The sequence below is a fragment of the Strix uralensis genome, chromosome 9, assembly GCF_047716275.1.
Source record: "Strix uralensis isolate ZFMK-TIS-50842 chromosome 9, bStrUra1, whole genome shotgun sequence".
Lineage (NCBI taxonomy): Eukaryota > Metazoa > Chordata > Aves > Strigiformes > Strigidae > Strix > Strix uralensis.
In genome coordinates, this window is record NC_133980.1 from 18,962,403 (window position 1) to 18,977,649 (window position 15,247).

Below are 15,247 nucleotides of genomic sequence, written 5' to 3' on the forward strand. Positions count from 1 at the left end.
CAAGGGGACACCCAGTGTAAATTGGATGATACTTCCCCAGCCTCTCACAACTATGGAGGTGTTGACCAGCCACCTACACTTAATTCAACAATGAAACTGTAACCAAAAAAAGGAGAAAATCTAACCAGTGACTTATATTGTAGAAACTTAAAGATATTGAACTTAACTTTTCCTGGCCACTAACAGGAGATTAAGAGGATAAAGCACTCCTTTCAACCCAGCACTGGCCCAAAGGTAGCAGTGTACAAAAGGGGACATAAAGCATGGCTCTGCAAGCAAAGTAGGTTCAACCAGTCTTTATAAACTCATCACAAAACCTCTACGTGCTCCATGCTGTGTTGGTAGCACATTATAGCAAGAGCTCCAGGTCTTATTTATGCAAACATCCAAGTGTACCACCACCAAAATGTTGCCTGTAAGAAAAAAGAATTAACCCCCCCAAATGTCCCATGGTGGTGATTATGATACAGCTCACTGCTACCAGCAGGCACTACCCTGCACAGTGCAAATGGCAATGCACAATCTCGTGACATGAATAAGAGTGACTGGATAAAAAGGAAGGGCATTAGCCTTATGTACATAGCAGTGTAGTGAAAAATAACCTTACGTTATTACTTTTTAGTAAGGAAGCACTCGTAAGTCTATATTTAAACTAAGTACCTGAAACGTTCATTTGGTTGAATGTATTATCTAACTTACCCCTTGGAGTAGTGCACTTAGTACTTTCTAGCTAAATATTCTAAACTAGACTTTGCATAAGCAAAGTGTCTCAGATGAAAAGCATTCAAACCCAGCATGTGAATGTCTCCCTGTCTTGGGAACCTTGCATGAGTTTCAGCTGAGAGGCGAGTTATGGAAGCCCTCACCCACACACCGTGGGGTTCAGGCTCAGGCTGCAAACAGTCTCATTCTCAAAATGGGCATGTAGTGCACGAGGAAAGGTAAAGATCTGCTCATCCATAAATCAAAAAGTGAACTTGCCCTGTGAATACTCCTGGGTCTGAGGAATCCAACAAAAGGGCAGTTTAATCTTCATAACTGCCATTGCAACCTTTCTGTGCATGGGCTCTATTTGACCACCAATTGAGAAAAATCTTCAGTATTAGCCACAATAATTTTTTTTTGCTATCACTCTTTCTTTAAGGGAGTATAGCACACATTCTTCAAAAAGTATAAGCCTTCAGTTTGATTTGCAAAGTCTTTTCTCCTGAGTTAGGCAGGTGTCAAGAAACAGATGTGATTTGGGAGCTGAAAGTCAGTGCCTAAATCAGCATCCAACCAGACAGTTTGAGAGGGAGACATAACTCACACAGCTGAGGTGAGGCCCTCAGTCTTGATGCCTCCTGTGAAGCACCAGAGAAAATACCAAGAACGAGCCCAAGGGGCAGCAGAGGCAGGGGAAGGGACTGGAGTGACAGAGGTTTGCAGTCCTGTTCTCTTACTGCCTTTCCTTCCCCTTGTCTTCTCAGAATTTTCATGTCTCTTTGATACATTACAGATCATATTACATTAACTCTTTAGGATATATTACTGCTATAAAACTCACCTTTTCTCCAGGTCTTAGAGAGTCTTCCCTTTCCCAACTGAACAGAATTGGGATGCAACTATAAACATATACCCCAGCTCACCCTCCAAGCAGAAGAACACTTCTGCTTTCGACCAGACTACATGCAAACTCAGCATAAAGAGCATGATCCCCTTCAAACACAGCAACCAAACTCTGCTGCAGAAAACTTAGGGCATAGGGCTCAAGTTGACCAAAAACTTGTGTAAGTCTATCATAGTTTTACTGTCTTCCATTTCACATTCAGATGTGAGTCAGTGAAAAAGGATGAAATTTTAGGTACAAACGACATGGACTAAAGAGTGTGGAAAGAACAGCTAATAGAGGATAAAAAAGGATTAGAAAGCAGAAAAAAACAAACATCAATCACTGGAAGTTACTTAAACAATTCTTTCTCATTATTACATTACAGGAAAAACACAGTTTGGGGGTTTTTTTCAGTGCCGAGAAATCTAAGTTGAATTCTTACCTCAGTAATTCAATGCAAACTCAGAGTAATGCTATTCAGTTCAACAGAAGTTCTCTCCATTTTAGCAAGAGCCCTTGAGAGTAAAATCAAATGTGGGTATACATAGTCTCCTCTGAGATGGGCTGTCACCTCCTATAGCTACAGGTTCAATTAAACATGCAGAACCAAAATAGCTCCAGAATCAGTGTCAGACAGTGACTGATGGCTGGGAAAGCACCAAAAGGAATTATTACATCCCTTTCATGCATTAGTCTCACATACATCACAAAAGCTCACACAAATATACAGCAGTGTCCCAGGCAAGATTAGATGGATTCATGGATAACAGGTCAACAAACAAATGATAAAGGCAATAGGCAGGGATGACCCCTCTAACATCACTAATCCCATAACTTTGACTGCTGAGGAGAAGGCAAAAAGGCTGCAAAATGTGGCCAAAGCTGAAGACAAAGGACTGGCCTAGCTGGGCAACTCATCTGACCCAGCAGGGAATTTTGTACATTTTTTCATATTCATGTATGTCTCCCTAAAGTTACTGTACTGTTTTACTGCGCATGAGCTAAGAAGCTGAAATTATTGGATAATTCACTGTTACTTACAAATTTATCATTTTCCTACTGTATTGGTCACATTCCTAAGTAATTATTATATCCCTCATACCAGACCTATATGTTGTAGGACCAGCGTGGGAGTGGATCTAGATTTGTAGGTACATACTTTTTGTGCAAATCTGTACATTTCAGATAGTATCCTTTGCTGTTGTGAGTCCCATGAAGAGGACTATAGGGCCATCTCAATCTTCAGTAGGACTGCAAGAACCTGCCTAAGCAAAAGATTTGGGAAGTTTGCTAAAAACAGTCAAGGGGAAACAGAGAAGAGTGTTTTACTTTTTAAACCTGCCAGAATAGTATGAAACCCCATGTATTTAGTGAGGAAACATTTAAATCTTGTAACACTGGTATTTGTTCTCCCTCATCTCTGTCATTACCCATGCACGGCTACTGCTCCATCTTTACTATAGACCATTTTGAGGCACAGGTGGCTCCCAAGCCATGTACCCTGTCAAATAGATGCAAAATTCTTTGGGAACAGGATTAGCTCTATTGTTTTTGTGCCAGTCAAGCACCAAACTTTAGTCTGGGTCTTGATTTCCTGCTGCCTTTGGGCAAGGACAGGCCAGGATTATCTGGCTGTTCCTTTAAGGGTGCTGAAAGTGAATGCTGAAAGCCAGCTGGAAATGTTTTCAAAGGAGGTGTCATCAGAGCAAGCTGAAATACTGGAAGAACAGGATAAACACAAAAACCAAATAGAGTCCAGTAGTTGCAGTACACACAGCACAGCCAGAAGAAAGACTGGAAATACTAAAAGGGGACCTTTCCCTTGGAAGTAAGAAAGGAAGAGCTCCAGGAGACAAGGTATGATTATATATGTACTTCAGAAATCCTGCAGTGACAAGGGAAAGAGGGAGAAAAAAAAAGAGAGCAGTCTGGTGGGGAACGTGGTGGGGCTGGGTCAGGCCGTATGGGAGAAGAGCTGACAGCTCCGGCACTAACCAAGAATTGATGGGGGAGTCAAGAAACAGAGAATTGTCTTGCTGCAGAACACCACCAAGGCGTCCCACCATCTCCTCAAAAGTTAAGAAAAACCTAGATTTATAGAAGACAAATTGACCATAAGGGGTGACTGAGTGGGAACAAGTTGGATCCCTCCCCCTTAAGCACCAAGGTACAGATGTCGTTGTCAGAGGTTTGTGGTTACCAATGCAGAAAGGAGCAATTATACCAGCAGCCGTCAGAGCTGAGCGGGGGCTGCAGCAGAGCCCTTCACTGACTGCAAAAGGCTGGGATGTGAGGCGGGCGCACACCCCACTGCCAGCAGAGCAGGGCTCATCTCCCACTCCCCAGGGGCAGAGCAGCTGCCCTGCAAGCCCTCAGCCTGCTGCCTTTCCTGGCTCAGCACCAGTGGCAGGTTTTTCCTGCATAGCTGATTAAATCTGGTGGGAAACTTTTCATCTGACTTACCTGCCAGCCTAACACCCATGCCTTAAAGAGTAAATCTACAGAATAGAGGTACATGTCTAGCAGAAAACCGCAAACAGTGCATATGCTGGGACTGGAGGGATGTTTTCTGTATTTTCCTAAAGTTTCTCTGTATTTTCCTAAAGTTTTTCTGTATATAACTCAAAGCAGAAATTACCACGCACGATGGCACAGCCCTGCCACAGATGGGCAGCATCAGAGGTGCAGCACACAGCACCCCGCAAGCCCTGGGAATACAGCAGTTTGTCCCACTCACCTCCCAGTGTGCGGGACCTTTTGAAAGGATCCACGAACCCTGCTGCCTTTGTGTCATGCAGCCGGCTGGGGGCGAGAGCAAACATGGCAAGACCTGAAACAGACTGGAGCAGAGAATCTAGGCTGGGAAGGGGAAAATGTAACCTGGCTAAATCACAGAGCTAACTTCTACAAATGTTCTTCATTACAGTGCTAGAGATGCTCTTCATCCCTCCTCCTCTTGATGCCTTTCTCAGGACCTCTCAGTACCATATGAGGCATTCACATGGCATTAGGGAGCTGTAATGCTTTAAGGATTATCAGGTGAAAGGAGAGTGAGAGGATGTTATGGTGACTAAGTGAGTGTGATCCTGGGCAGGGCCAAAACTGGTCCTGCTAAAGCCATGTCTGCAGCAGGAGCTGTTACAACAACTGGGGAGAAAGGAAGGACAGAAATGCTTCTTTCCTTGAGCACTCCGAATGTGTCTAACATTCCTCCAATACACATTTTTCCTTTACTGGGGTCATCTTGCCCTCTAGTGGTTCACGCTGCAGAGCTGACAGAGTGAAGTTCATTTCTGCTGTAAATCCTGTAATGTTAGTGGTTTCAGCCATTATGCATAAAATGAAATAATTCAAATTCCCTTTGATCTGCACCCATTTCTTAGTGCATCAGGCCATTAGTAAAATGTGCTATCATGGTGTGAAGTTAGAAAAGAAGATGCATAATGCCTGCTGTCTTATACATTATATATCACACCCTATAAGAGAATCCTCTGCCCACTCAGTCTGGAGTGGTGTAGTCAACAGGTACATGAACATTTTTGGTTGTTTTGGAAGAGATCTTTCTTCAACTTTACAAAAAAGTTTTAGGAAGAACGCTGGTGGCAAAATACTTAATTTTTAAGATTAAAACATTTGGCTGAAAAAAAGTTCTCTGGAGGTAAATAGGTAGGCAAAAGCAGAGTGATGGAAATCCCAGCATATAACAAGCACCCTCCAGAGGGCTCCAAAAGATATAAATTGTACAGGTTTAGATTCCTGACATTGCTTATACCAACACAAATATGGAGTATTACTTATTGTCTGTTTCCTTTGTGTGTCCCCCATTACACCCATTTTGACTTCTCTCTGGGCTCTGTACAGCAGAGTTCCAAAGTCTAATTTATTCCATAAGTCTGAGCTAGAGACAAGAGCAAAAATAGCTGCTTCACTTCATTTTAGTGTGAACTATTACCTTTAGTGCCCACCGATGTTTTTTATAGATTGAAAATAAGATGTCTGTATCCAAACTGGACTTCTGATGCAGTTAATTCCAGCTGATGATCTGGCTTCACATCCTTTCTGCATTCATTAGCAAGTCTCATCTGTTATGCTCCAGAATTACTCTTCTGCAACAGGAAAGCAATCCACATCTAGGAAGTGAAGGAGAAAAAGTAGCAATTGTGAACTAGTTACTTGTCATTCAACAAGGTGCTTGGCTGTGACCAGTCATGGTGTCAAGTGAAATCTCAGTGCTCAGCTGTCTTCAGTGACTTTTGTCTAGAAAGGCTTTTCCTGTGGTTAGCTTGATCAGTGCAGATTGAATGACGGTGTAATTTGTCTCCCATCTTCCAAGTCATTCTTGGAGAAACAGCAGACAAATGTAAGGAAAAGCTGTTCACTTTAACATTATGAAGAAAAATGTATTCCAAGTGCCAGCCTCTAAAGAGCACTCCTTAGCATTAGAAACCACAAAATAAAAGTCAATTACAAGACATCTTTGCGCTTCCACGGGCAGTATCATGCTTCTAACAAACTTCCTCCTCAGCTTTGCTGCAGAGGCCATGGGCTGCTGGAAGCAAGAGAAAAGCAACACCTGGACTTTTCCCACCGTGATCCTCTGCCTCTATGGATTCTTCTACATGATGAAACCATCAGAACCTTTCCTAACACCCTATCTAACAGGACCAGATAAAAACCTCACCATGGATGAGGTATGGTTTCACTGTCCCTTTTCTTTTACATGGAGCAGCAAAAATAAAGAAGCAAAACTTTGTTTAAAGTTTTTAAACAACTATAATAACCAAAAAAAAGCACAACTGTAACTACCTTTGGAAGGTTACAATTTGCAGCAGATGGCATAAATAAAAAATCAATTTAATGGATTTAAGATCCATTTGCTGGCTCAACAGTCACATGATGCTTCAGTGTGGTTATATGTTTTATTAATCTCTTCAGAGCAAACACCTCCCCCTACAATGCTATTTAAAATAAATGAACTTCCTTTCACAAAGAATAACAACGGAGAGATTTTCTCTTCTCTTCTAGGTTACCAACCAGATTTTCCCAGTCTGGACATACTCCTACCTTGCACTCCTTTTCCCAGTCTTCCTGATTACAGACTACGTGCGCTACAAGCCCGTCCTCCTCCTCCAGGGCATCAGCTTCATCGTCACGTGGCTCTTGCTCCTCTTCGCACACGGAGTGGTGGCCATGCAGGTGGTGGAATTCTTCTATGGGATGGTGACAGCCACCGAGGTCGCCTATTACGCCTACATCTACAGTGTCGTCAGCACCGATCGCTATCAGAGAGTGACGAGCTATTGCAGGAGTATCACTCTTGTTGCAGCCACCATTGCGGCGGTGCTGGGGCAGCTGCTGGTTTCCTTAGCAGGTGTATCCTACTTTCACCTTAACGCCATCACTTTGGCTTCCGTGTCCCTGGCATTTGTGTGTTCCTTTTTCCTCCCAATGCCCCAAAAGAGTATGTTCTTCCACAGGAAAGATATCTCAGAAACTCTCCCCGGACCAGATAGAGCTGTGGCTACAGTCGGCGCCGACGGGCCACCGAGCTGCCAAGAGGACAAGAGCTCTGTATCTGCTGACAGGGCACCGGCACCTGAGCAGCAGGCTGATAATCCCAAACCCCAGAGTCACATGCTCAGAGTACTGGTGCAGCTGGGCAGGGACCTGAGGGATTGCTACAGCTCTAGGAAACTTCTCTACTGGTCCCTGTGGTGGGCTCTGGCTACAGCAGGCTTTAACCAGGTTCTGAATTACATCCAAGTGCTGTGGGACTTCAGAGCTCCCTCTCACAGCTCTGCAGTGTACAACGGAGCTGTTGAAGCAATAGCAACTTTTCTGAGTAAGTTCGTGTCTAAGCATCAATCACAAAGGCAGTCTCAAGTTTTACTTCAGAAGACTTTTAAAGTACCATTCCATTGCAGGCACTCCAGGAAGCCAGTGTATACAACCTGCATTCAAGACCTAGTTCTTTGATGTGCAAAACAGTTCAAATGCTAGCTCTGCTATTTTTCTTTAGGACTGGGACACTCAACTTTATCCTACTAGTATGCAGAGACTGTACAAATCACACAGACTTTACATCCAGCTGCTAAATCCATCCAGAGGCATCCGTGTTTCTTTGGATGAGGCTGTTGTTTGGCTTCTTTTCCCCAAACAAGTACCACACAGTTCCCATAACAGTGGTATCCGCTTACACAGATGAGAGAAGTTTTTCATAAATATTTTACACAAAAAGAACATAATCCTCTCATTAAGATCTTTGTCTAGTGAAATACTCCTGTTCAGCAGGACAGAAAGAAGAATTTTAGTCATTCCAAGAAACAGAGATTTGCAGAAGTAGGCTGTATTGAATTCATTACGCTACTAATATTAACCATTGTGCTTTTGCACTGGAAGCGGATGCCCAAACCATACAGGCAAAGTAATGTTACAGAAGGGTAACATTGGAGGGTACAACCCTGACTTGGCAGTGTTTCACATGTTCATATTGTGCTGCTATAGAGAGCTTGCACAAGACATTGGGGTGTGATCAGCCAGGGAAAATAAACACGTCTACATCATACCTGGTCATTCAGGTTACCCTTACAACCATTAAGGAGATACAGATATTTCTAAGATTAAAAATTACTCTCATCTTGAGGTAGGCAACTAAATAGACCAACTGAATCATTAATTAGGAGCACTTAACTCCTGTAGTGTATACTCCTTGATGAATTCCTCTTTCTCATGGAATTGCCTATTTCTCAATGCAGAGGCATAGAAGTTTTTAAATTGTGTGAGACTCCTATGGATAGTCAGGTGGCTTACCTTCACAATAGATGTGTCTCTGTAGCAGGCTCACCAAAAGCAAACAGTGCCTATCCTTTTTCATTTCCCTGAATGTATTCACACTTGATACCTCACAAAACCCTTTATTGACAGCTTGGCCCCTTTATGAGCTGCACAGAGTTAAACTGTTACACTAGAAGGTTTACTAGTTTAGCTATAAAGTAAGCTAGTAGAAGCTGGTAGAATTGTTCTTCTTGAGCTCTAAACCGTGTTCCTAATTCTCTCCCTAGAGATACATGCTGGGTACAGACAGCTATATCATGAATCCTTCTACGTAACAGTTTATCCTGTGAAGTGGAATAAAACATTAAGAATGAAATGGCAGAGACTTGATTTATGCAGTTGGCTAAAAATGACCAGTCATCTGCATGATTTCAGAAGTGATTAGAAATGCTTTCAAAACACTTCAGAACTACTCTGCTTCATTATTCAGCATTGTTTTTCAGCATGTGAGGGTTGCAAGACTTGGTGATGTAGACTATAAAACAGATATAATATTTACATGGGTTTTTTTCCTCTTTTTCTAGGCTCGGTAACATCTTTCATAGTACAATATATGAAAATTAATTGGGACCTTTTTGGAGAACTCTCCTTAGGGATCTTCTCTGCAATAGATGCTGGTTCTCTATTTCTCATGCACTTCACTACAAACATCTGGGCATGCTACGCTGGCTATCTCATTTTCAAAGCATGCTATATGCTCCTCATAACAATAACAACGTAAGTATAAAACCTACAGTGCTGCCATTATACACAGAATACTAACCATACTTTAAGTTTACTTTGGGCATCCCTCCTTTTACTCAGAGGTAGCTGATCTAATGCTAGACATAACTGTTTACATAAAGACAAGGACACTTAAGTGTCTAGTTTTGTTATTTTCATTCTTCTAAACAAACATAAAAGAAAAATTATCAAAAGGACATTGAACATTTACTTAGGGAGAAATTAAACAAGGTATAAGTTATCTTTATTACGAAAGGCAATGGTAACAGCGAAACATATAAGCTATTTTCTTCCTTCCTGGCATGGAAGATACAAAGTGAACAATAGGGACAAGCATGTCTTGACAAACATCGTTGAAGATCTCCTTATGTCTAGACCACCTTGCTGATACACTTTTTAACATACTATGAACTGCATGAATGCAAGAAAAGATTTGGCATAGAGTGTTTCCCAACATAACTTTATACATATAATTTTTAATGATATTATGATGTAAAGAAGTAACAAAAGAGAACATCAGACATATAAACTCAGACAAGATCTCTTAGGGGACCAAGCTATTCTGTTGTCAGAAATAGAAAAATAAAAATAATATAACAAAGATAATAGATAATCTGTGTAATAAATATATTTTTATTACTCCAGTTATTTTATTGATTGGCATGTCTTTAGACATACTGCACTATTTCATTAACAAAAATACCAGATGCATTTTTATGTTAAAACCCAAAATTATTCAGATACCATTTTAAAAAACTACTAAAACTATAATGCATGACAAGATTATACCTATCTTGAATGAAGCCAAGTGTTAGTACTGTTAGTACATTATAGTGGATCCCACCTGGACTATTTCAACATATTCTACAAAAAAAAAAAAAAAAAAAGTAAAAGCTTGCACAAAAAAATCTTGCTAAAAATCAATTAAAAGAGTACTGCAGGAATCACACCCTTTTGTTCAGATAGAAACTTTGGAGGTAAATATTGCAGGGAAAATCTACAGGCTCCTGACAGAAAAAAACAGCATGCTACCTCCACTGTAAAGCCACAAAGCAAAAAGTGATTCACAGCATCATAGAAAAGTTGGTTGGAAGGTACCCATAGTGACCTTCTAGTGTAACCTCCCAGCCAGGACAGGACTCCTGCCAGTGCCAGATCAGGTCATGGTTTTGTCTGGCGAGGTCTTTGAAAGCCCCCAACTGTGGAGACTTCACAACCTGTCTGGCACAGTCTGTGAAGGTACAAAAGGAACAAAGGGGAAGGTTAAAGACATCTGATATTCTACTAGATAAAGAAGATCACCTGATAACATGGTTTGGAAAAGCAACACAGAAAAGTACAAAAACGTCAAAACATGCTATGGTAGTCAAGACATTTTTTTAGAGGAATCAAGGAAGCAAACAAACAAATGAAGCACCGTTTACTCTGTCCTTGATATATCATCTGCATGAATCGTTTCTTTTCATCAACTAAATGGAGAGCAACAGCTCTCCAGCCAGTGTGAAGTAACTGACCTGCCAGTCTCACATTAGGTTCCAGATTGCAGTCAATCTGAGCATGGAACGCTATGCCTTGATGTTTGGATTCAACAACTTCATTGCACTGGTGATTCAGACCATTCTTACAGTAGTCGTTGTGGATTCAAGAGGCCTGGGACTGGACATAGTGATTCAGGTAAGTGCTATTAACTTACTTCCTGTTTACTGCTTAGTGAACTCATCTTCAATAGTTCACCAAGAAAGAAATTTCTATGCCAAAGGACAATTTAATTCCCTCTTTCTTCTACAGAAACCTAGACATCTTGCTCTTCCTTTGTATCAGTCATCATTCTTCCCTTTTGCCTTTTAGTGCAGCATTTAGGATTACAGATGCTGGTCTTTGACTTTTTAAAGGCAGATACACAAGAAAGTAAAGAATCAGACCCTGGTATCTGACCAACTTTTGATAATTAATAGCACACTGAATAACAACCTCTCTGCCCAAAAGTTCAGGCTCAGATGCAGAATCAACATGACCACATGTTATTAGGGGAGTTCAAGACCATGAGACACAGCCTAGACTATTGGATTTATTTCAGGTCAAGTGCCTGCTAATTCCAGTTTAGGAGCAAACCTGGTCGGTATCTTAACGTGAATAATAGAGATTTTTACCCATAGTTTGAGCACTTAATTTGGGGTGGGATATCCTATCTCACAACAGTGTCCCTAACTTCAGTCAGCCCCATTCCACTCATGTTGGAGTCAACTGAAATGTCCCAACTTCCTCATTTTCTCAGATGGGATCTCAGCTGGGGCAGCTTCCTACTCCCACAGATTTGAAGACTAAAGCTATTCAGATATTCAGAGAAGGCAAAAGTTACCTTAAAAGAGTAAAGATTGAATTAAACACTAAAAAATAAAACTTTAAAGTGGATGCCAGGAATATATAGGACTTCATAAATAGCCTTGCCGCTGTTGTTGGAAATATTGATACAAAGTCACGATATATTTACTGAAGCCAGTGTGATGATAGCACTGAAATGTGCAAGCAAGAGCAAAAAAGGACCAACTCAGACTCTTCACTTAAATTATTCATGACTGTGTGGGTAATGAATCTACTTCTACATTTTGCACTAATAGAAAAAAATCCTGTTCCTATCCCTCCCCGCCTCTGATGTTTATTAAGAGGCATAAGGATTGGAAGCAGGGGGCAGTTCATTCCTCAAAGATCTGCCGTTTGCTGGAAAAGCTAAGACTTTGCTTAATCACAAAGCAAAACCTTGAACATAGAGAAACCGTGCCAGAATACAGGTAAACAAAGTAATAGAGTGTCTGTCATCTCCAGAAGAAATAGCATTTCCCTGATGTGTTTTTCATTAATTCTTCTGCCTTTTTCTCTCCCCCTCCCAGTTTTTGATTTATGGCAGCTACTTTGCAGTCATAGCTGGGATTTTCTTGGTCAGAAGCATTTTCATGCTTGTCTCAAGCAAATGCAAAAGGAAGACAGCAAGATCTTACAAAGAGCATCTGAACCATGCTGAACATGAATCAAAAGAGCAGATTGTAACTGACTATACGACACGGCTGTAGGAGTCAGACAGGCAGGCTCACGTGGCCAGGCCCGCGTGGGAGAAGAGCTCCTGCTACAGCATGCAAGGAACAGCAGTGCAAGATGAATGTACAACACAGCCCTGAAAAGCTATGCTGAATCGCTACAGCACTTCATTACAACATATGCCAGCTAAGAGATCACCATAATGGCCCTGTGCCAAGAAAAGATAAGTTGCTTTAGATTCTTATTTATTTGCCTATAAACAGGTTATCAGCAGTAATTTATACACAAGAACAGAGCAACCACCTTGGATCCCACCATGCATGATGGCAAAGATCAGCGTTCACCCTGCCCTTGCTTGTTCCAGCTCTTGTATATGGTGTTGGCAAGCTGCTTCCATGCAGATTTGCTCATGCATGTGGGTGAAGGGTCTATCCCCTCCTTTGCACATATCTTGTTCTGAACCAAGGAAGAAGGGATTGCATTTGCATCATTATTTTCTTTCCTAGGCGATTCAGTGACAGACTCCTCCCTTCTAATTTAAAAGCCCATGTCAGAAGTGGGCCCTTTGCACACAACGGTGCAGAAAAGCAGGGTTTGCACAACCTATCTGAGAAGGTTTACTAAAACACTGCTAAGCCACAGTTATTGCTTGGCCCACATTTGAGAGCTGCAACCTAAACACTGTGCTGAGTCCATAGCAATCTCAGCCCAGAAGGGAAAAACTTCAGAATCAAAAAAAATGAAAGAGCTCCACTCCTTTCCTTGTGCTTCCAGTAAAAGTAAATTCAGTTCTGAGTGTCTTCCTGTTTCAACAGGAAAAGAAAAAAAATAAAATCAAAGGGATTGAGTAGTATGGACTGAAGCCAGAGAAGTACATTGTGGAGAAATTTGGCTGATTCTGCACAGGAAAACTTCAGACTGACACAAATATCCAGGAAAATTTATAACTGAAAAGGCTAGCATCATGTGTGCTTTTGAGTGCCAGGTGAGGGAGGCCCACTGACCTTGGCCAAGGGTTTGGCAGGGTCAGCATCTCAGAATTCATCAAGAAGCTTCAAGTCCTATGGCTAATTTAATCCAGCACATAGGACATTTAGTCCAGGAGAAGAAAAAAGGCTGTAAATGAGTTTGCGTAGTGAATGCCTAATTTAATATAAATGATATCCATATATTAAAGTTATTTCTGTACTGTTGTTTGCTTCTAGCTTCCAATACCTACATCTAACTAATAAAAATAGAAAATACTTAGCATTTGGAAAATAGTATTTTTCCTGTAGAGACACAAGCTATCATTTGTACAGACATATGTGCTTTTGATACAATTGTCACATACCGCAACTAGGCAAACTGCCCAGAGGTGAGAGCAGGCAGGAGAGAAACAATTTATTTCAAGTCACAAGAATAATAGGTAGGATTTGACAAATGAACCTAGCTAATTTTCTAGGCTCTTTGCTTACTATTGTGCATTGCATGGACATTCTCTGTTGTAAACTGGCTCTAAGCAGAACAGCTTAGCCAATGCAGTTGTAAAAGCAGGAGATGTACATAGTCTTCACTAAACAGTATCTTTTATCACTGCAGAACTGAGGGCATGATATTCCCACCTGAAGAAATGGGGACAAAGTCCAGCAGAGCAAGGACTATTTTGTTTTACTTGTCCTTGTGAGTAGGAATCTTCTTTTGAGGCATTTAGTTAAAGAACTAGGTGCCAGTTCTGGACTAGAAGCTAACTGGAGTTTGGGTTTAAATGAAAAAGAGGAACTTGGTATTTCCAGCTCCATGGTCTCAGACTGCCTTTGGTGCAGAAAGTTAATAAATATTTCTCCCTATATAGCATCTGACAAAAGGAAGGGAATCAGCAACATGTGAAATTTTTGCTGTTATTAAAAAAATAATGGCAGTAGTAAGTTGGAGGAAAGGAGCTAGAAAGGTAGAAATAACCATAAAAATTCTTCCTTTCTGAAGTGGTCAGAGCTCACTGTCTTTTGTGTGTATGGGATGTCACTGAAGAGCAAAGGAACCAAGCAGACACAATGTATTTGGTTTGCAGCTGTAGAGAATACTATCTTCAGAAAACAGTTAAGACTTTAAAATAAAAAATCTATTGCTATTCTCTCAAATTTTCAAAAGAACGATTCTGAGGTTGGGAGTTGTGGGGAGCGTTTGACGGGGGGGGGAGGAATAGAGAAGGAAGAGGGCAGCTCTTAGGAGCATTAGTAAGGACATGACACATTGGAGGTAGAAACAACAGCAAGAGAAAGGTAAGGCCTTATGTTACCCTCGGTTTTCAGCTGCAAATTGCTGTTAACCCAGCAATCAGAGATTTCACTCAGAACAGTAAGAAGCACACATCTACCTGTGTGTTCATGTACATACACACTCTTTGGAGAGGAGGTAGTTGAGGCTTGGCAGGTTATGAGCAAGGCTGGAACCACAGGCTCTAGTTCTGCAGGAAAACGAAACTGAACAAATCCCCCTCTCCTTGCAGCTTTTAGTATTAAGTACTTACCTTTCTCTCAGCATGATAAAAGATTCTATGTAAATATGAAAATCCAGAGCTGAGTACATTGCTCCCCATAGCTAGACCCCCTTCAAACACAACAAACTACCTTTGAAACATTAGTGGGTTTGGGCACAAGTCTTCAATGAAGAGTCCAGCAAACTGGTAAGGCCAGTTCTGGCCAACAAGGCAGCAAACAAATTGTATCTTTGTGTTCAAAGCAAGCAGGTGTTAACCAAGCACTGTGCAGGTTACCAGAGAAATGCCAGTCAGCAGCCACCTTTCAGCAGGCCCGTAGGCCTACCCAGCAGCATCTTCCCTGTGGTTCTTTTCCTTTCTCAGAAGCCATGGGTAAAGAAAAGAGAATGAAGCGCAGAGGCAAGCCTGGCTTCTCTGAACACTCGCCTGCCTCGTTGCACTACACACTTGAAGCAGCACGAGATGTTTCCATGCATGTAGAACAAGACCAGGCTGTGTCCAGTTCACAAAGCTGCGCTGGGTAGCACATGGGCCCCATCTTGCCAGGGCCACACCATTTGCTCCCAGTGTCAACACACATCCTGCCA

General features: G+C 41.6%; 1 protein-coding gene across 1 annotated transcript; it reads left to right on the forward strand.

Moving 5' to 3' along the window:
* Positions 1-3,346: 3,346 nt before the first annotated feature.
* On the forward strand, positions 3,347-12,216 carry LOC141947282 (thiamine transporter 2-like). Its single transcript, XM_074878240.1, has 6 exons — positions 3,347-3,448; positions 6,117-6,282; positions 6,617-7,433; positions 8,950-9,142; positions 10,681-10,822; positions 12,037-12,216. The coding sequence occupies exons 2-6, from the start codon at positions 6,133-6,135 to the stop codon at positions 12,214-12,216; spliced, it is 1,482 nt and encodes a 493-aa protein (XP_074734341.1). The 5' UTR covers positions 3,347-3,448; positions 6,117-6,132.
* The last annotated feature ends 3,031 nt before the right edge of the window (positions 12,217-15,247 follow it).

Coding starts and splice junctions, on each gene's coding strand:
- LOC141947282 (XM_074878240.1), top strand. CDS start 6,133: ATGGGCTGCTGGAAGCAAGAGAAAAGCAACACCTGGACTTTTCCCACC. Junction 7,434..8,949: donor AGCAATAGCAACTTTTCTGA/GTAAGTTCGTGT, acceptor CTCTTTTTCTAG/GCTCGGTAACATCTTTCATA. Junction 9,143..10,680: donor CTCCTCATAACAATAACAAC/GTAAGTATAAAA, acceptor GTCTCACATTAG/GTTCCAGATTGCAGTCAATC.